Raw genomic sequence first — 22,655 nt, forward strand, 5'->3', positions numbered from 1 at the left:
CGGATAACACCTGCATTTGTTGTGACATCTTCAGTATACCAGATATTGATCAGCGCGTGACATATATTGACAGCACTCAATCATCCTTATTGATCCGGTCGGGACAACGACTGGGTCAAGGGAGATAACTCTGTGGACGGTAGTTCCGTTGTTCAGCTCTTCTCTCTGTGTGGCGACATGGTGACATTGAGTTGACATTTTCAGTTGGAGTTAGGTTGTGTGTGTGAAGTGTTTCCCCCCCTTGTAGGAATGAGTTGCTGTAGACAGTCATATGTAAATTAGAAGAGTTCGGTAGCCTTTAAAGGACTAGAAGTTGGGTTACGACAACGCTGTGCATAATATTGCGAGTATATAACGTTGAGGGCTGAGGCATTCTAGCAACGCGATTTACTGTCATTTTAACGGATCTTCAGATATTCTCAATTACACATTTTTTAATTCCAATTGGCATTTAAACATTCTTTAACATAAAGGTTACAAAAACGAGTAACATATTTTTCTCTAGGCCGTTTATATTCGGTTTACTATGATACCCATTTTGAACAGGATCAGCAGTCTATATTTAACATGACAATCCATTTTGTTTCATATGCCTTTGGGACGACAAAAACAATGTGTGAAGCCCATTTCTGGTGTCCCCCGCCGTGATATTGCTGGAATGTTGCTAAAAGCGGCGTAAAACCATACTCTCTCTCTCTCTCTCTCTCTCTCTCTCTCTCTCTCTCTCTCTCTCTCTCTCTCTCACACACACACACACACACATACACCCACCCACACACAGATAGCATGGATCCATGCTTCCATTTACGGGTTTGTCTCATTGCTGGCTGTTAAACAATTAGTCGACAGTAACGAAAATACGGAATGTCATACTACCCAATGTCAGTGCGGTTATATTAATTTCATGGTAATAAAAAAATAACTTAGATCCAACTTTCATTCAAGTCCGATCCAACCATGCCTCAATCAATGCATGCAAGACCCCATACTCCGACCTCACACAAGAGACTTGTTGGATCAGAGGAGTGATTCATTCACGCTCAGATCATTCCTCATTCATTGGTATATGTACACGCAACGAGAGCATGTCTTAGCCTAGCTGAATAGACTTTAGCCGTGCTAGTATAAGTAGGTCAGGGATAGAGTATTAAGAATGTGCACCACGTACTTATGTAAGGGATTTACTGGTGTATGTAGGTAAACTATATGCGAACACGGACACATAATAGCATCAATCAAATTTCTGGATTGAATTTCCTTCTCGGCTGCAACTTGATGTGTGAGTGAATGTTATTTTACGCGTCAATCTTTAATGTGACATCTATGGCATGGCGGGTGTATTTATCTTGTCTGTGCCTTGCAAGAAAGTAGTAGACAGCTTGAGCAACGATCCTTGCAGGAATAGGATGACAAACGACTAGCCGGGTCACACATTGTAATCATCCTATTCTATTTTTAGTTGCCTGTTACGACATGGTGAGGTGAGGTGATCGTCGCGTTCAAGAGGATTGCACAACTTATAAATGGCTGCTTGTACTAATGCGGAGTAATACCGTTTTTCAGAGCTAGTCCATTGAAATACCAAGTCTCAGTTTAACATGAATACCCCACAGAGGATATGGCTTTGGCCCGTCCTTGTTTTACTCCCTTAACGCTGAGCGCCAGGCAGGGTAACAACATGCATCATCTTGTTATGGCTTTTGGTATGACGCGTCGGGGATAGAACCCATGCGTCCGCTCTCAGGGCAGCCATTTTAGCCACTATTCATTCATGTTTAATCATGGTGTAAAAAAGTCCACTATTTTAAAAAAAAATGGAGGATATGTACGGAGTGCGAATTAAGGGAATCATTTAAAAGTATGGCCGGCTTAATAAAAAAAAAGCACCGACAAATATATCGCAATATAAACGGAGCCTTATCTTCAACATGCCTGTATACTGCTGATTGAACATCGCTGTCCCTGCAGCGATAAAGGGAGTGAGTAACGGCCAAACATATTGTCATTTATTGCGTGGACGGCAGTGCGCTTGTACGAAATTGACTGAAGCGCCTATCAAGAAAATTGTCTGCGAGAAGATATTGCAAGCGGTTCCTGCTGTCCCCAGCGATGACAGTAATGCGCTGCTTAACAGGCCGACACTAATGCTGAGTCAGCGAGATCCCCAGTCTAATGCGGAGACAGATGCAAGGTACAATCTATAATGGCCGGTGGGTTATAGCACAACATGATATGGGATGAATATTCGACTTATATAACGTAAGAGTGGGTGATGGCGGAGGTCACTGCATGACAGCCGGTTCAGTGGCGATGGGATCGACTTTGGACAAATGGCTACATATTTGAATGATATATATCGCAATGGAATAAGAACATGCATTTAAAATGTATATCGACATTGGAATCTAGTCTTGGCGAAATGATTATGATAAATCCTCGGGAAAATAGACGTCTTAACGATGGAGATGTTCAACCAAGAGGATGGTGGTGGCCAAGATGTTAAAGTGTTCGCCAGTCGCGCAGGAGACGAGGGGTTGATTCCGATTACGTACTGTGTTTTTTTTATTTCTTGCGTCTTAGTGATACTTACTTAAAAATGCATCCATTCATTTCATCCATGAATCACATCGACATATGATGTCATAACGTTGTTCGAGAGTTTATAGGGTCATTGGACATACAGTGCAGTCCATGGATCTTCATTTACTAGATTAACGTGAAATAAAATAGAGCTAATTTAAACTTATAGCGAATTCAGCATGGTACCCCGAGTTTGTTAATCGCTTATTTGAAAAGTAAATTTCGTATTGAACTTAACTGATTTTAAAAATTCCTATAGGTGATAACCGGTGTTGAAAGTAACGTGTTTACAAATCCATTTCTTCAACAATTTGTCAAGGTTCTTGAATGACTGATTGCGCGCTGAAGCAATGAGTTATTTAACAGTAATAGCTTTACAATTGGAAAACGATCGTTTGAAAATCAACATATTTAATTGACATAAGTTGTATAGTCATAAAGCCAATCCAGAATGTAAAATCAATTACTATTAATTATGCATTGGAACGAAATATACCATTGTACAACAGCAACGTTCACCCACGGAAAATATCATTTTTCATCGGAAAGTGACTCTCATGAAATGAATGACTGATTTCCTCTAATTGTAGTGATGTTTCGGTCTAATAATAGTCCAGCGTGGTGCGCGCGTTCTCAACACGCATCGCGTCAAGAGAGAATCTCGTGGTGAATGTATTTAGCATTGATTCGGAATCAGCTGGAGAAGTTTACCGAGGTTGCCAAGAGGCTGGTTTGGGGCAATGAGAGACGTGTTTTGATTGGTCAATTTTGTTATAGTCTTATCTAAATATCGCAGCAGATACGCTTCCGGGATTTCCACAGTAACATGCGTACATTAGGCTTGGTACGGATGACAAGTTGTGGTTGTGACTGGTCCTGTTATGGTGACGCGCTGCCTGTTTACGGTAAACACCCCTGTGGCGGATTATTGTCATTCATGGGCATAACGGGTTGTGAAAGAGTTTGGGTTTTGTTGTCATTAAAATTAATTATACAATCGGGCTAATCATATGTTTCGACAATAAAAACATTATTTCAATTACATGACAGATTTTAAGGGAATACACGGGGTGTGATTTCTTTGGAACGGTTATGCGTCTGGAATGGTAAAACACCTTCAGGAATCCCATCTTGTTGTGTTGGTTTCATATTCAAGGCACAAGTAACAAATTTCATAACAAGAACTAAGCGTTGGTGGCGCTGCAACATGAGTTGCGCCCCTTTCCTGGGTCAGGATCCGCGTGTGATCTCTTGGGAACCTGTTCCTTGTGATCTTTGGTTTATCAGAATGGCAAACGCCTACCACTTGCTCACTTTGCGTGCATGTTACCCCACGTTAGGCTGACACGCCTTGATGTAAATAAAATAACATTAAAAACTCGCGCACTGTGTTCTAAAAGTCTATGAATTTCACTGTGTGATTTCACATTATCACAAACGTGATTTCTCCTGCGAACTTATCAATTTTGTTTGTTGTTGTTGAACACCTCACTTATATCCCAGCTATCCCAGTCTGTAAATAAGCGAGTATGGACCAGACAATCCAGTGATTGACATCATGAGCATCGATCTACGCAATTGGGATACAATGACATGCACCCAAAAGACAAATTCTAACATTGTTCTTCGCGAATAGATCATATCCTTCAAAAGGAAATACGCAAGCACATGAATTAAATATATCACAAATGATAGATTTGTAAGGATCGAATATACAAAAGTTTAAATGACTTGCTTTTCCCATGTGACCTACAAAAGAGAAGCCCGCCTCATGTCGGTGGGACTTGCAGCGGTTTTATTAGGCCCCCGTCTAAACTGTTTAGACCTCTTCTCCCCTGTATTTACACTCAGGTAGTTTATTTGGTATTTGTGTAAACAAAGATGGTAGTATTGGGTCATGGTCATAGTTATCCGTAATCTGGACGGACGTTGGTCGAAATTTTGTAAATATTTAGAAGCCATTTTCAATATTTAGCAACTGATACTAATGTGCTTGCCTTGAGCTGTTCATAGTTTGTGAACACGGTCTTCAGAGATATGAGGGGCGGTCGGGTAGCCTAGTGGTTAAAGCGTTCGCTCGTCACGCCGAAGACCCGGGTTCGATTGTACATGGGTACAATGTGTGAAGCCCATTTCTGGTGTCCCCCGCCGTGATATTGCTGGAATATTGCTAAAAGCGGCGTAAAACCATACTCACTCACTCACTCACTCACTCACTTCAGAGATATGAAAAGAAATGTAAAATTTTGCACGCATGGGAAATTAATTATGAATCCATAATGGATGCAACAGTAATGTGTAATAATATGTATGCCTTTATTCCAACTACAAACCTTAAACATAGTAACCTCTTTAATCCAACCAGCTTGAAAATCGAGTTAACAGTCCCCACAATGACGCGCCAGACTATGACAGCATATTAACATTTGTATTAATCAGCGAAGTAAGATATCCATAGTAACGCTTGTACGTTGTATAAGGCGGTCGGGTAGCCTAGTGGTTAAAGCGTTCGCTCGTCACGCCGAAGACCCGGGTTCGATTCCCGACATGGGTACAATGTGTGAAGCCCATTTCTGGTGTCCCCCGCCGTGATATTGCTGGGATATTGCTAAAACCGGCGTAAAACCATACTCACTCACCCACTGTACGTTGTATAATTATTGAACGTATTCATTCATATCGGAATAGGCTTATCTGTACTTCAAAATACTAATATAGGACACAGGAGAATATCCCCATCGTTGTTACAAAGATAACCTCAGCAGTCAAATATACAAGCGAGCCGACGATACAAAGTGTGAAATCTGGTATGATGAGAGTCGCGCAAACATCTGCCCTACTCTCAAACTGAAGTTCTTACTCTTCATGTGTGTAATGCTGAACAAACTTGACATAATCGTCCTAATGTGCAGATTGACAGACGTGATATGTACCTGTCAGTTTTAAACTGTTACCAAACAGCGATTTTTCAAAGAGCCACCGTCTGTCCATGCTCGATGGTAATCCTATTCTAAATCGACACATGCTCACCTCGACGAGATGAGATTACTAAGTGTCGCTCGGCGAACGCAAGCGGTATGCCAACCTTCCTCTCTTTTCGTCGATGGCTGTTTTAAAGTGTCCATCAGACCTATAGGGGAGGGATCGTTCACATCCATGGCGGGTCAACAGCTTCCTAAGTCACGAAGGGGCGGCCCACATTTGTGAAACGCACTATAGTCGTCGAAGCCGGTTTCTGAGCGAGTGGCTCTATACTACTATACGCTACTGATTTCAGTTGACTATCGTACAGGAACATGTGAGCAACGGTGCGAGAGACCGTGTTGTGTGCGTCTTGTGTATTTGACAAGATGAGGCGAGTTTTGAGTCGTCTGATCACTTTGGGTTTACTGTTGTGTGTGGTCCATGTTTGGTCCGAACGGACTTGTGGAACGGAATTCACAGACACAGCATCAAGTGCATTGTTAGCGGATATTATTGTGGAGGGTCGGGTAAGAAGGGTGCCCAAAGGATCAGACATCTACAATGTGACAGTCAATGTTCGCAAGCTCAAGAAAGGTGAAAAATTACTCAACGGCGGCAAGAAGCCCAAATCAATTAGTATAGGGCCATTTGGGAAAGAAAATAAACAAGGTTGTGTCGGTGAGGTTGTTGGAAAGAAAATATATTTATTTTTCCTAAGGAAACCTAACAACGGTGGAAAATATTTGGAAATATCAGCGTTGCCGGTTAAAGCTAAAAAACGGACCTCGAGAGCTATCCAGAAAATAATATGCGAGGACTGTGGTAAGTATCATTTTCATCAGTTCATTTGAGTTCGCTTTAAATACCTGACACACCTGAGTCGTGATTGCCGAGTCGGCCTACCTGTAAGGTACCTGTTGTCAAGACAGGTGTATCGCCTTGTCATGTATAATCAACGTTGAAGTTGTCTAACATATGCCTGCTCGCTGAATAAGCAAACCACTGACTGATACGGCACAGTGTGTTAATCGCCATGCATTGTTCCTAATTGCTTCACTTTTACGTTATATTGCTACGGGTTTCAACGTTGGGACCTGGGTATATTGATTTCTAGTCTTCGAGTCTTCTCGTATATATAAATAGGCCAGTTTAAATAGCTCCCTATAAACACCCACATCCACCTCTATTTCGGTCATGTCACTATAACGGTAAATCAATGTTGTCACCATGACGAAATGGACATGGTTTTAGAAAGTCCAGGTGGTGTGTTCCGATTAAATGTTGTACATCGCTGGAAGTGATCTCCGACAGGTTGCTCTTCATCGTGTGACATTGACCTTCGTTCGATCTCACTCGGCGAGCATGTCTCACATTATGGTAGTACCCAAACAGTGTAATACTGTCATCTGTAGATTAAAACGTTAGAGTACTAGGGATGGGATTAAGGTTGGCGAAACTTCCGCAGGCTTCAATAGTCTATAATCGCCTTTTGGCCAAGGTGTTACCTAATCTCAGCTTATAGCTGTGTTGGTTGTTCTTTTTATTGGCGTGGGGGTGTTAAATTTTCAGTATATTATGTTTAGGTAACTACCCAATGGCAAGTCAGACTCATTTACATGTAATTGTTAGGAGCAGGGTGTTACCTAATCTCAGCTTATAACCGTTTTGGTTCTTTGTATGTGGGTGGGTGGTATGTGTTTTTTTTTAGAAAATTCTGGTAGAGTACCGGTACTTCCCAATGGCAAGTCAAACATTTTGTCATTATAACATGTACTTATTCATGGAGCTTAATCCACCGTTTTAAGAATGTATTTGTAATATGAGAATGGTTTAAACAAGTATGGAAGGCTACCCCTAACATGACTCCATCATGGTATTTGACTGATAGATTTCACTTTCATCTTGTGCGAAACCTGCCCATGATACTGATCATTGAATACATTGTGAAAAAGGTATTACTGAATAGGATGTCATGGGATTGTCTTTTGCAAGGTTATACAATTAACCCTAACCTGTTTTCTATGTTCTGTGAAGCACAGAATTCTCCACCTACATATAGCTCAGGATATTGGATGTACCAGTGGGAGTTAAGCAGAGATGCCAGTCATTTAACACATAAAACTGTCAGTGTGGGTGTATTGAGTGACATGAAGCTGTGACACGAAAAGATGAAATATCATTGGCTGTTGATAAACGGGTGGAATTCTAGAAATCTAATTCATACTCCCACACATCCTAGGGGCTCAGGCTAACTTGGGTAAGGCCCAGGTTGCAACCTGCGTTGAGGCTTACCTAAATCAACACTGTGATTTCAGGCAAACATGCTCACACATTCATTAGATTCACAACGAGTTGAGAGTTTAACACAAAACAGATATTTCTGGAAAATGTATACCATCAATGCTGACATCATCTATTTTATTGATAGTCATAGATATCCAACTGACACTATTGTGAGTGCATTATATATGGTGCTTGCATTATATTTCCATGCTAAAAGTGACACATCAGGAAAATATCACAACATGACAATGAAAAACATATAATGTTATGAGAAAATGTACTAATGGCAAATGAGTCAGAGGATTGTCATTTCATGAACATACAAGATACCTGAGATTAACCCTGTTCAGGTAGCATGACATTAACACTGACCAGGCAGCATGACATTAACACTGACCAGGCAGCATGACATTAACACTGACCAGGCAGTATGACATTAACATTGACCAGGCAGCATGACATTAACACCGACCAGGCAGCATGACATTAACACTGACCAGGCAGCATGACATTAACACCGACCAGGCAGCATGACATTAACACTGACCAGGCAGCATGACATTAACACTGACCAGGCAGCATGACATTAACACTGACCAGGCAGCATGACATTAACACCGACCAGGCAGCATGACATTAACACTGACCAGGCAGCATGACATTAACACTGGGCAGGCAGCATGACATTAACACCAACCATGTAGCATGACATTAACACTGACCAGGCAGCATGACATTAACACTGACCACTTACCATGACATTAAATATTGTATAAGTACTCATGTTATGATTTTTAGGTACCAACACTTTCATCCCTTAATGCATTTTTCCAAGCAGGCGCTACGTCTCATGCATTGATTCCAAGACATGTTACGTTAGTCAATAACTAGAGCAGAATATCATAATCAACTCCAATTAGCTGTTACAGCATGTTTCAACCGACTGCCCTTATTGATTATAGGCTGCAGGTGGCTCAGTATGCTAGAAGCCCTCCTTTCAGTTTACACCATTTACGGCATTGCAGACTGTGATTACTTTTCAATGATGGCAGATGTCTTTTCGCAAAGATACAAGGAACGCATATAAGTTTTAGATTTAAGGTTACTCCGCGACATGGCTGCTTCCTAGACTTTGCCGGTACCACATGTGCCACAGTTTGGCAAATTGCGAATGGGAGTTTTGTCGGCAGACGGCAATTCCCTGTGTCTTTGATGTCTCAGAGTAGTTCCGAGGCGGTGTGATTGTTTGTTCTTTAAGTGATAGGTAATTATGTATAGACTAGTCATGCTCAGCCCGCTATGTGGAACGGTTTGCCTCCACATACAAAAAAACATCATTGCGAGTACTGTCTCTCTTGTTAAGATATTTAAAGGTGCAGTGCTGATTTGGAACAAAATATGAAAAATATATTATTCATGTTTTAAGTCAGTGTTTAGTTTCTGTATTGAAGACAAATTCAAATTTTGATTAAAAAGTTCGAATAAGTTTCAGTTAACCATGTCAAATTGATGTAAGCACACGGAGTGTGTTACAAGAGGTGAGACACCATGAAACCCATGGTTAGCTCCTTGTGTGGGAATAACTTCCAAGAAAGAGTTTTACTTGCAGTTTAGTGCTGATGAGAAGACCACACAACTGAAATAATAAACCTCTCCTGACGCTTAATCTTTACTACTGCTAAATATGCCCAACCCCATTTCATAACTTTGCTATCGCCCCCATGCCCATAGTCACAGTGGATGTAATGGTAAGAAGAGGTCCCAGCATGCTATACTTGTCTTCATAGGCTATCTCATGGATCGTTGAATTTGCTCATGATATCAATCACTGGTTTGTCTGGTCCAGACTTGATTATCTTCAGGCCTGTGGCTCCTAGAACAGTTATCATACGACACATGATACACATTAATACACAGTAGGAACAGCAGTGTTAGAAAAAACACGGTATGCCTTTTCTTCTCTGGTATGGTATTTGAAAAATCCACAAACTTTCAAGGGTTGGTGGGTAGCCTAGTGGTTAAAGTGTTCACTCATCACGCCAAAGGCCTGGGTTCAATTCTCCACATGGGTACAATGTGTGAAGCCCTTTTCCAGTATCCCCTGCCGTGATGTTGGTATATTGCTAAAAGTTGTGTAAAACCATATTCACTCACTCACGTAATGCTGAATCTGATCTGACTAAGCCAACATGGGAAAGATATGTTTTGAATGTGAAAAAAAACATCCTTTTTTAAATGTATTTAAAAACTTAAAGTAGACACATTATCATGCCATATATCCAAAGTTTATCAGGCAGTGGCTCCTATTTCTGGCCAAGCCACCTCGAGGTGCTTGCAGGCGGTATGGTCTACTGAAGCCGATAGCCTCTTTATCTGAACACCATCATGTTTCACCAGAGTCTGAAGGGCAAAGAAAATGAAACTTCCTTCACGGATTAAATTGAGATTATTTATATACAGTAATGCAAGTCAAACATTCTTGGTTAATTTTGAGGTAGAAAGGCATTTATGATGGGTGATGTAAGGTCAAATGGGGTTTAATGTCGCGTCCAAGATTATTGCACTTATATAGCGACGTGCATGCACGTGTATGTGCCTGTGGCTGCTTGTACTAGTCCAGAATGATGCCGATTTATAGTGCAAGCTCACTGAGATACCATGCCGAAGTTTAACATGAATACCCCTCTCACACAGTATGCTGACTCCAAGCCTACCAGTCCTTGTTTTAACCTCTTAATGCCCAGCGCCAGACAGGGTAACAGCAAGTACCATCTTTTAACGTCTTTTGGTATGGCGCAGCTGGGGATCGAACCACGGACTTTCCGCTTTATGGGCAGACTCTCTACTGCTGCACCACAGAGATTTATGATGGGGAAAAAGGAGTTCAGAATACATGCTTGATTGACTACTGATTCTTCATCAGTTAATTCAGCTTTTGCCATTATATGAACCCAAAGGGATTCCAGGTTAGAATTGGTCCCTTGCAACCCACGCTAGTCGTGAGAGTTGATTTAATGATTGTGTTGTCAGCTCAGTGACTTGGTTGGTGGCGTATTTTGGAATTCCAACCAACTTCAGGTGGAAGAAGGGTTTCTGGAAAAACAGAATTGGGACGTGATATCTCTGTACGCAACAGAATACCTCATTATCATCCTCATCTTCAAGGTCCCTGGTTGGCTGGTTATCATTGGTCATAGTAGAATCCAGCCATCTGATTGGCCAGTTGTCTTCTTGTGAAAATCCATACATGTGAGTGAGTGAGTTGGGTGTTAACGCCGCCTTGAACATTATTCCAGTTATATCACAGCATGTCAGCTTAATGTGGGAGGAAAGCCCAAAGTGATGCAGACATTTACCACTTTGGTGAAACCCACGAGCATGGGTATGGTGCTGACAAAAATGGAAACATGATCTGGGAGAATCGGAATTCGAACTACAATCATAGGTTTCTGGCATGCCCAAGGGACATAACTCTGCACAGTGAGTTGCAGCGCCTTAGATGACCTGGCCACCCATTCCCTCCCATACATACTCCCTTATTAAAGCTATTCATGGTAAGGTGAGCTTCGGTTCATCAGCCGATTGTGTACCCGGCTCTTGTTGCTCAAAGGTTAATTTACCACAAGAGAAAAGAAAAAAGACTTTTGTTATGGTGGCCAAGCTGCACTACTTCTGTGGCAATCTGTTAATTGAAATAATTCTATTCATAGGATAGTAATATTTACACACTGGGGACCACGTTAGGTGCCGGCTGTAGGTCACATGGCGGTTATCTGTAATTATGCAAGTAGTTAGGTTGTAGGTTGTGCGCCATTGCTGATCAGTATGTGAATCCCCTGGCAACTTCGTACAGCCAGCTCGGCGGAAGTTGTGACAGTGGTGATAAGGATTTCTAGAGATGATGTTATACTTTTTCTATCTTCATTTGTTATTGTCAGATTGCATTATTATTTTACAGCAAAAATAGTGGGTGTTGTGGCAGTGTTGAGGTTAGCAAGGGATGATGTAATATATTTAGTTGTTTTGCATTGTTTTATTAAGGAACCTTTTTAGAGCAAAGACGTCTGAAGTCGTGACAGTTAGAAGGTGTGTTAGGTATGACAAAATCCACTCTGATTTTTGTGCCTTTGATTTGCATCAGATATTTCAGGTAACTTTATGACTGTAGAAATTGTCATAGTGTTAAGAGTGCTCGGATTTTCATATATTTTTTTATGACTTGTTAGTGTCATTTTGTATTATTTGTTCAAGGTAGCTTTTTTTTATAGTGTGCTCAGATTTTCATTTTTTTTTTATGACTTTTTCGTGTCATTTTGTATTATTTGTTCAAGGTAACTTTTTTGAAGCTTATTCTTTGTGTTATAAATTATTATTCATCTGGAATATTATCAAAAGTGATATGAAACCCTACACTCTCACAGCTGGTCAGTTTTCCAAGATGGCCACCCATCCAAGCACTATCCACACAGTAGGCATTTTGTCCACACAATACCCATTTTGTTCCCCTTACAATGAACAAGTAAGGGACCTACTCAGCACCAAAATCTCCAGGCTTCCAACGCCTCCACCTGTCTGTCTTGATCCTGTTTAACAAAGGGGGTAATAATCTCATATTATTTTGGGCCCATAATTCCGCTAAACCCAGCTTCCAGTACAACTACTTGAGTGCCAGTCTTTGAAGTGTTAGCAATAACACTCGTTAAGTGTAAGCAGAGGTATTAAGGCTGTTGCAGAGGTCGGGAGGACTTATTGGCAGACGTTCATCACAACTGACCACTGTGAAAATAACTCTACTTGTCTCTTCTTGAAAGCCTTGTAAACTGATTTGTGGCTTGACGTTGTGTGGCGGCGAGAGCCTGTTGAATGATATGGGTGGATATTTACAGCGAGATGAAATATTGAATGGTAATGAAAGGTTTTAATTAATACTTTATTACACAGTTGACCCTACAGAGAAGTGGGGTGAGTTTTGTCTTTGTATTGGACGGATTGTTAATCGGACATTTTACTTTTTATTGCCATGTTTATTGATCCTCTGAGTTAATAAAATTTACCCGTGAAGTCGGGGTTAGAACTGATCTTCAGCAACACATGCTTGTCGTAAGAGGCGACTTACGGGATCGGTTGGTCAGTCTCACTGACTTGGTTGATGCATGTCTTTGTATCCCAATTGCGTAGATCGAATTTCATGATGTCAATCACTGGATTGTCTCGTCTAGACTTGATTATTTACAGGCAGTCACATAAACTGGAATATTTCTGTGCGGGACGTTAAACAACAAACCACGGACCTATATAAGTCTGTAAACAAACAAACAAACAAACAAACAAACAAACAAAACTGACCAACATTTCAGAGATGTTGAATGCATGTGTAATATTGACAGAAAAGAATTTGAAATTACTTTGGAACTGATGTTTCAGATCTAGGTGCCAGAGCAATATATTTTCTTGTTTAATAGACGAGCTTATCCTAATTTGACCAAAAAGGGATTTTTTAAAAGAAAAACGCTGATTGAAAGGATGCTATCATGTACTGCAAACATGATGGTATGAAACATGAAAGCCAAAACAAAATACATGCCCTAACAATCCACAGGAAATCTGATGTTATCAATGGACTGTTTGCAGGGTTATTCTCGTAACTGCCTCTAGTCGTACATGACCAGTTTTACGCCCGCAGTATGACCAATTTTCGCAAAAAATCTATACAACTAGAAAAATTGATTGGCCTGTGCTAAAGCTTAAAAGATTAAGTTGAAACAATGCCGTTTTGCAGAGTTAAGCATCCCTCCCTCCCACCCTCCCTCACTCACTCACTCACTCACTCACTCACTCACTCACTCACTCACTCTATAATTTCCTTACAAACCTTGCCAATTCTTGGAAGGAGCTAACATTTATGTTTTAGCTCTAGTTCTTAAAAAAAATCTAAATCACCTTTCCACAGACTCGTATTCTGCAAACTGAAAACAAATCAAAAAAGGAAGTTCTGCTATTTTATTTTTTTTATCCCTTGCCTTAATCTGTGCAGATTAGTTGTTCGAAATAATAGCACCGGAACCGAGAAAAAGGCTTAATAGAAATAATATTTGTCCTTGAACCTCAGTGACAGATATTGTAAGGTCAAAGTTGTAGAATTGTAGAGAACCTATCAGACAGACACTGTTAATCCATTAAAAATTCACTCAGCCATGAAATGACCTTTCAGCATGTTCTGGCCATTTGTCCTGAATCGACAGCTCCCGGGGTTAATTACCTGTACGTAACACATTTAATGAGACTGATGATGTTGATGGTTGATGATGATAGACAGTCGCAGTGTTGTTGCGCTGTCGCTGTCAACGAGGGAACGTCTTTATCTAAGTGACGTGATCGGAATACTGGGATAAAATGGCTACTGATGGGGAAATTTACGTGATGTCCACATACTGATAATGCTTGTTGTACAACTGATTGCATTCGTGGAAGGTTTGATTTTCTTTGAAACAAATACATTAAAATGTCGTTAATTTAACGCAGTGCGTAATTCTTTTTGTGCCAAAGCTTTGATGATTAGATGTTATGTTAGAGGCATGTCGTGTCAGTTGGATAATTGATACTTTAGAACATGTTTTTCTGTTTCCTAGAAAATTGTGGCTTAATGTAACATGGGGAGGCGTGATAATATAAAGTTAAATTCACATGAAATCATTTTTGAATGGAACATTACATTTTGCAACAATATTATTTTTCACAATCAATTATTTTCTCAAAATCTGTAGAGCTAAGCCATGCTGTTGTGGGTTTGAATCCGAGATTCCTACCTTATTATGAAACTTGGTGTGTTTTCACCAGATTTTGGCCTGCATCAGTTGGAGCTTGCTCCCACATTTAACAGATATGCTGTGATAGAACTGAATCACAGTTCAAAGCAGCTTCATATCCAACTGACTAACTCAGTTTGGAATACAGACAGTGAGAGTTTCGAGATGGTTATTTAGTTTGTAGCTATGAAGGTAAGACATAAAGTCTGGAAGGTAATTTAAGGTACCGACATTTACTACAATATCTGAAAAACTATCGAAACTCAACTCGAAAGGGTGCACGGGAATCACGCATGTGAGACGCCCACCGCTAACACCGTATTCGTGCGTGTGAGGTACCGGTGCACCCTTTCGAGTTGAGTTGATTGGTTCAACTGTGTCATATGGCCCTGTGACGCAGGGGTAGAATTATGCAGATGGCTGTTTCAATGAATGCTCGTTCCACCCGTGACGAACAGGTCTGGTTGTTGATGAAATATAGTGATAGCTAAATAGACAGATTTTTTATTCATGCACCGATTGTCTTTAAATGTAATATCCAGTTATGTATGACTGTTTAATAATCTCATACCAACTTTGACTGGAGTAGGGCCGATAGTTTTTCAGATGTTGTAGTAAACGTCTGTACCTTAAATTAGCTTCCAGACTATAGGTTGTGTGAAGATAGCGACTGTGGTTTTGGAATTTTGAATATCAGATTAAGGTTTCCAGATATGGGTTGGTATTATAAGGGTCAGGTTAAGATCACCGGTTTGTGGCTTCTGGTTAGATTCTGGATGGGGAGAATCAGATTTTCATGTCTCCAGAGGTATGTCTTTGAAGTTGAAGACATGTAAAAATAGGAGTGTTTCAAATGTGAAAATGACTCTACATCATTGATGTTAACGAGGGTCAGGAAACCTATCAGATTATGTGCATCCTTGATTTTCCACATACAGGATTGCAATACTCTCCTCCAACAGAGGAAGAGTCTCTGTGAGCACTGCATGAACTCTACAGGAGGGAAAGCTCCACACACACTGTCCTCTAAACAGTTGCAGATATTTCAAAGACACTCCTAAATTAGCTGTAACATATCAAATAATCATTTGAAAATTAGAGATACCAAATGTTTGTTAAATGAGATTCTTGTACAGGAAGAGAATTCTTCTTTCCCTAAGTTTTGGTTGATAACTTTAAACTGATAAAATCTCATGTTGTATAGTTTTTGTAACTAAAAGATTGGCCTGTGCTTGCCTGAAACCACTAATGAGGGTAATTTTTTCGGCCTATCTTACTTGTTGATGAACACACTGTGAGTCTTTGGTTTGTTTTTCTTTTGATGTTGATGATGAAATGTACGATAGGCGTTTATGAGATGGCTTCTGAATCCTCCTGTTTGTAATGGGCTGCATATATTCACATGTGAAACTTGATTTTTCCGTATCATAGTGCAAGAATAGTTGATAACAAATTCATACTGATTCTAAAATGATGAATTCTTTATCAAATCCATAAAATAATTCCTTTTGATAATGTATTTAAACAGCATGACTGTTCTAATGAGGTTGTGTTTTTCTGAATATTTTCAGTTCTGTGTGAAAGTATTCGTTTCTACTCTAGAATATGCCGGTATTTAATACTTTTTGCATATGCATGATACAATTGCCTGATGTTTCATGGCCTGAGAGAAATATCTTTATCAAAAGTTGAATATCTGAGGGTTAGAAAGAGCAACTGTGGACTAGGGCTGGGATGGGTATCTCGGGTACTGGGGTCAGGTGGGTACTGAGTAGGACCCAGGTACCCCAGGACTATCCCGACCCGTGGCTAGTCACGTGATATATTGTTTAATGACAAAAATGTTCTAGAACTCTGTGGTTATACTATATGTCACTAATGCTCGCTTTTCTTTCTATGGACACATTCCTTCTGTCTTTATATGTTTGAATAAAAATGAAACTTTAGTCAACTTCAGTGTATTCATGACCAGGTTGTTGTATAGTGTATCTAAATACATTTTGCTAGGGTTACAGTCAAACTATTCCAAGTCAGACATTTTGTATCCATTTTTTTATCTGGGTAGGGTCAGGTTACAGGGGGTAGGTATCCGGGTAGTAAATTGTGACTCATCCCAGCTCTACTATGGACTTTTAGTTCAAAGACCAAGATAATGATAGTTGTTTTTCTCCAAAATATTAACTAGGTACATAAACTACAGGGGCATTTGGGTAGCCTAGTGGTTGAAGAGTTCGCTTGACACACCTAAGGGCTGGGTTCAATTCCCTACATAGTACAATTTGTTAAGCCATTTCTGGTCAATTTTCACTCACTCACTCCCTCACTCACTCTGTAAGGCACCAGTACGGTGGGGTAGCTTAGTGGTTAAAGCATTTGCTCGTCATGCCAAAGGTCTGGGTTCAATTCCCTACATAGTACAATGTTTGAAGCCATTTCTGGTCAGTTTTCACTCACTCCCTCACTCATTCTGTAAGGCACACTGCACTGAGATATGGATTTGGATTTAACACATTTACGTTTAGGTAGCTGACCATCTTATGATGTTGTTTGTCAATGGTTGATTATACTATCTTGTTAGTCCAAGATTGGGAATGATTATCACAGGCGGATCCAGGATTTTGAAATCCTGGCGCGGTCACGTCACAAGTGATGAAGAGAATAAGACAAATGCTAGGACAGGTGTGTGATGTCCCCACTCCCCCTGCAACCCAAAATCTGGATCTGACAGTTATTTACTGATTGCTTTTCATTTTGATGAGAGAAAGATACTGGAGCTTGAGGATCATCTTACGCAGGGTCTCATTGGTGTGATCTTGTCAGACAATAGTGTATATATGTGACAACAATTCGGCGGAATGTTATTGTACCCTGTGGGCGAGACAGGTAGATACCGTCTTACCATGACTCACTTGGAATTCATCCATGAACGATTTCATAGGGCTCATCTCAAAATATGTTTGCATATTTTATCTACACCTGCATTATTTAACCATTTATTTACAAATATTGTCAAAAACGGGCCACAGGACTATAATTCTGCTCATTCAAGATTTGTGTGTCATTGTATAAGTTTATATACTCATTAATCGTAGATAGGTCATGAATTGTTTGAGATGGTCCGAACGATGACAAAATCTATTATTGCCCACTTATATATCTGCAGGATATACTTAGCACCCTGGTTGTGATTTGTATGCTGTCATATTTTTTGTCAGTGTGTGAGAAACTTGTTTTTTTTAAGGACTTTGTGTCAAGTGCTTGCACTCAACATACTGTCACCTCAAATATCTTCAAGATTACTGATGCCAATTGTTAGGCAATAATCACTCACTCACTTGCCATACTGTTGCCTTGCGAATTATCCAGAAGAAGTTGTAAAATACCTCAAATTATTGTCATGTCATGATGGCTCCTGTGACTTTTTTGTGTGATATTGAATAGTTGCCAGGAAAACAGTGCACTCCTCTGTAGACTTCCTGCTCCCCAAACAGGTGTGAACACATTTTTTTAGATATGAGTACAGTGTGACTTTATTAAGGGGTTTAGCACTATGTATACAAGGAAATAAAATGTTTGTATATTTAGGCCACACTTTTTTTATTTTATGTTTCACGGATTTATTACATCCCTTCCACACATGGTCGGTATATATTTCAGCTGTATGATAGCAGTCTGTAAATAATCATCAGATTAACAGCATGAGCATCAATCCTTGCAATTTGGGAATGATCAACCAAATCATGCCAGACCACCTGATTTATTTAGTTGCCTCATGCACCAAGCATAGCTGTGGGCCTATAGTCTCTGTTCTCGATTGTTTAAAAAATGCAGTGTGAAAATTGCTCACTGTTGTAAAACAACATTCACTCAGTCATACACTTTACGATTGCACTGAACCACAAGAATCCCATCAACTTCTTACTACCAAAACCCCATCCCCAAACCTCAACCCCCTATCCCAAACCCCAATCCCCATTTCTCAAATCTCCTGTCTCACAACCAATACCCCAAACCCTCGCCCCCATCCCTCAAACCCTATTCTCCCACCCACATGTCTCACCCTGTAACACCCCCAAGCCTACATCCTCAGACCCACACCTCCCACCCTGTAACACCCCCAAGCCTACATCCTCAGACCCACACCTCCCACCCTGTAACACCCCCAAGCCTACATCCTCAGACCCACACCTCCCACCCTGTAACAACCCCAAGCCTACATCCTCAGACCCACATCTCCCACCCTGTAACACCCCCAAGCCTACATCCTCAGACCCACATCTCCCACCCTGTAACAACCCCAAGCCTACATCCTCAGACGCACATCTCCCACCCTGTAACACCCCCAAGCCTACATCCTCAGACCCACACCTCCCACCCTGTAACAACCCCAAGCCTACATCCTCAGACGCACATCTCCCACCCTGTAACACCCCCAAGCCTACATCCTCAGACCCACACCTCCCACCCTGTAACAACCCCAAGCCTACATCCTCAGATGCACATCTCCCACCCTGTAACACCCCCAAGCCTACATCCTCAGACCCACACCTCCCACCCTGTAACAACCCCAAGCCTACATCCTCAGACGCACATCTCCCACCCTGTAACACCCCCAAGCCTACATCCTCAGACCCACACCTCCCACCCTGTAACAACCCCAAGCCTACATCCTCAGACGCACATCTCCCACCCTGTAACACCCCCAAGCCTACATCCTCAGACCCACATCTCCCACCCTGTAACAACCCTAGCCTACATCCTCAGACCCACACCTCCCACCTTGTAACAACCCCAAGCCTACATCCTCAGACCCACACCTCCCACCCTGTAACAACCCCAAGCCTACATCCTCAGACCCACATCTCCCACCCTGTAACAACCCCAAGCCTACATCCTCAGACCCACATCTCCCACCCTGTAACAACCCCAAGCCTACATCCTCAGACCCACATCTCCCACCCTGTAACACCCCCAAGCCTACATCCTCAGACCCACACCTCCCACCCTGTAACAACCCCAATCCTACATCCTCAGACCCACACCTCCCACCCTGTAACACCCCCAAGCCTACATCCTCAGACCCACATCTCCCACCCTGTAACAACCCCAAGCCTACATCCTCAGACCCACACCTCCCACCCTGTAACAACCCCAAGCCTACATCCTCAGACCCACACCTCCCACCCTGTAACACCCCCAAGCCTACATCCTCAGACCCACACCTCCCACCCTGTAACACCCCCAAGCCTACATCCTCAGACCCACATCTCCCACCCTGTAACAACCCTAGCCTATATCCTCAGACCCACACCTCCCACCCTGTAACACCCCCAAGCCTACATCCTCAGACCCACACCTCCCACCCTGTAACACCCCCAAGCCTACATCCTCAGACCCACACCTCCCACCCTGTAACAACCCTAGCCTATATCCTCAGACCCACACCTCCCACCCTGTAACACCCCCAAGCCTACATTCTCAGACCCACACCTCCCACCCTGTAACACCCCCAAGCCTACATCCTCAGACCCACACCTCCCACCCTGTAACAACCCTAGCCTATATCCTCAGACCCACACCTCCCACCCTGTAACACCCCCAAGCCTATATCCTCAGACCCACACCTCCCACCCTGTAACACCCCCAAGCCTACATCCTCGGACCCACACCTCCCACCCTGTAACAACCCCAAGCCTACATCCTCAGACCCACACCTCCCACCCTGTAACACCCCCAAGCCTACATCCTCAGACCCACATCTCCCACCCTCATTCCCCCATACCCAAGAAAACCCAGTATGATATAGGAAGTGTACAGCAGTACACAATGGGTGCCTGTATTTGAGATGGTAAAGATTAAACCCTCATAATCGTTTTATAATGCTCTATTACATACATATTTAATATGTCAGTGAGTAAGTTATGACTGATGTTCTCGTGAATCTGTCTCGTGACGTGCCATTGATTGCCATAACCATCCTCTCCCATGATGCCTCATTATTTGGGCCAGGGGACTATTATCTTTATATGATTTTCTTCTCGTTATTACGTCCAAATGTCAAGTGTCAAGCAGACCCCGTGAAGATCCAGTTTACAATTGGTATTCAGCAACCCATGCTTGTCATTATTGCAAGAGGCGTTTTGGGCGTGTTCTGAAGGAGGCTCACTGACTTGGTTGATACATGTCATCTAATCCCAGTCACATAAATCGATGCTCATAATGTCAATCACTGGATTGTATGGTTCAGACTCAATTATTTACTGATTGCTGTCATGAAGCTGGAATATTGCTGTGTGAGGTGTTAAACAAAAAAAATGGATCATGCATGTATGAAAACTTTGAAGCCTCCATCACCTGAGTGAGTGAGTGAGTGAGTGAGTGAGTGAGTGAGTTGCCTTGGATTTGGATGGGTGGGCTTTGGGTGAGTTAGTGAGTAGGCGGGTTGATGGGCTTTCAGTCAGTGAGTGAGTGAGTTGCCTTGGATTTGGATGGGTGGGCTTTGGGCGAGTTAGTGAGTGGGTGGGTCGGTGGGCTTTCAGTGAGTGAGTGAGTTGCCTTGGATTTGGATGGGTGGGCTTTGGGCGAGTTAGTGAGTGGGTGGGTCGGTGGGCTTTCAGTGAGTGAGTGAGTTGCCTTGGATTTGGATGGGTGGGCTTTGGGTGAGTTAGTGAGTGGGTGGGTCGGTGGGCTTTCAGTGAGTGAGTGAGTGAGTTGCCTTGGATTTGAGTGGGTGGGCTTTGGGTGAGTAAGTGAGTGGGTGGGTTGATGGGCTTTCAGTGAGTGAGTGAGTGAGTTAAAATTTAACATCACACAACAATATTTCAGCCATATCGTGACCCATCACCTGAGAGACCACCAAACACCCTAACATGGTGCTGATTATGCACAACTATGTATAACCTTTTCATCACTTCGGCTACACGCGGGGATGGGGTGCTCAAGAGATAGTAAAATATTTGACTGGAATTGCTTCCTTTTTCAATGCAGTTAACTTTTATGATAGTCTTTATTATTACCATATTCATAGATATTCTTGTAATGGTATTCAACTTTACAGCAAAACTCTGAGAAACCATGAAACCCTGTTACTACAGACCTTGATATTCCAGAAACAAAGACCTTGTTAATACAAACCAAAAGAGTAGAGTAACCCTGACACAGTCCCTAATAGTCCACAGACCCTGCTAATACAGACCTTGAGAGTACAAATACCTTGTTAATACAAACCCAAAGAGTCCAGTAACCCTGACACAGTCCCTAATAGTCCACAGACCCTGCTAATACAGACCTTGAGAGTACAAAGACCTTGTTAATACAAACCCAAAGAGTCCAGTAACCCTGACACAGTCCCTATTAGTCCACAGACCCTGTTAATACAGACCTTGAGAGTACAAAGACCTTGTTAATACAAACCCAATGAGTCCAGTAACTCTAATATAGTCCCTGATAGTCCACAGACCCTGTTAATACAGACCCTGAGAGTCCAGAATCCCTGTTGTCCCAAAAACTATTCTGCAAACTCCTTACTCTGACACTGTGTATGTGACAGTGATATCATTCTGTACCATTTTTGCCATGATAACTCTTGCTACATCTCTGTAATCCGAGTTTCTAATCACTGGTTTCCAGTGAGCCAAGAGTGAGTATACAGTATCAACCCCAGAACCATGTGTAGTCCCAGAGTTGCTCTTCTCCCGTGGAACCTGTTGATTCTGACTCAGTCCACTGACTATTTCAAGCATGGGGAACAGCGTGTCTGCTTTACCTATTACCGGCCCTGGTGGCCATGACTGCTGGAGGCTCTGGTTCTGAAACTGCACACACTTCTACTAGCGATCGTCTCCCAGAGTGCTATACCATCACAAGCAGAACTCAGATTCCATTGGCGCCACTGACTTGTCTTGTTAAGCAGTGGGACTACCAAAGTTGGTAACATAGTTGTAAAGGAATCACAGATTTGTCAAAATGTTATGAGAATCAGAGGACATTACTTTTGTAATTGTAAATGTATTCCAATGCTGT

The 22,655-nt window shown here is 41.9% G+C and overlaps 1 protein-coding gene across 3 annotated transcripts in view; it reads left to right on the forward strand.

Moving 5' to 3' along the window:
• Positions 1 to 22,655, forward strand: part of LOC139469750 (pro-neuregulin-1, membrane-bound isoform-like) — a 152,057-nt gene that overhangs the window by 21,320 nt on the left and 108,082 nt on the right. For 2 of the 3 annotated variants that reach the window (XM_071252025.1, XM_071252024.1), the window contains exon 1: positions 5,807 to 6,366. The exons of the other annotated variant lie outside the window; for it this stretch is intronic. In XM_071252025.1, coding sequence (XP_071108126.1) covers positions 5,931 to 6,366 — 436 coding nt within the window. In that variant the 5' untranslated portion in view covers positions 5,807 to 5,930. Of the gene's footprint in view, positions 1 to 5,806; positions 6,367 to 22,655 lie in introns of those variants that run through there. 3 annotated transcript variants of the gene reach the window in all.

The sequence above is a fragment of the Haliotis cracherodii genome, unplaced genomic scaffold (genome assembly GCF_022045235.1).
Source record: "Haliotis cracherodii isolate W230 unplaced genomic scaffold, xgHalCrac1.p SCAF_2, whole genome shotgun sequence".
Classification (NCBI taxonomy): domain Eukaryota; kingdom Metazoa; phylum Mollusca; class Gastropoda; order Lepetellida; family Haliotidae; genus Haliotis; species Haliotis cracherodii.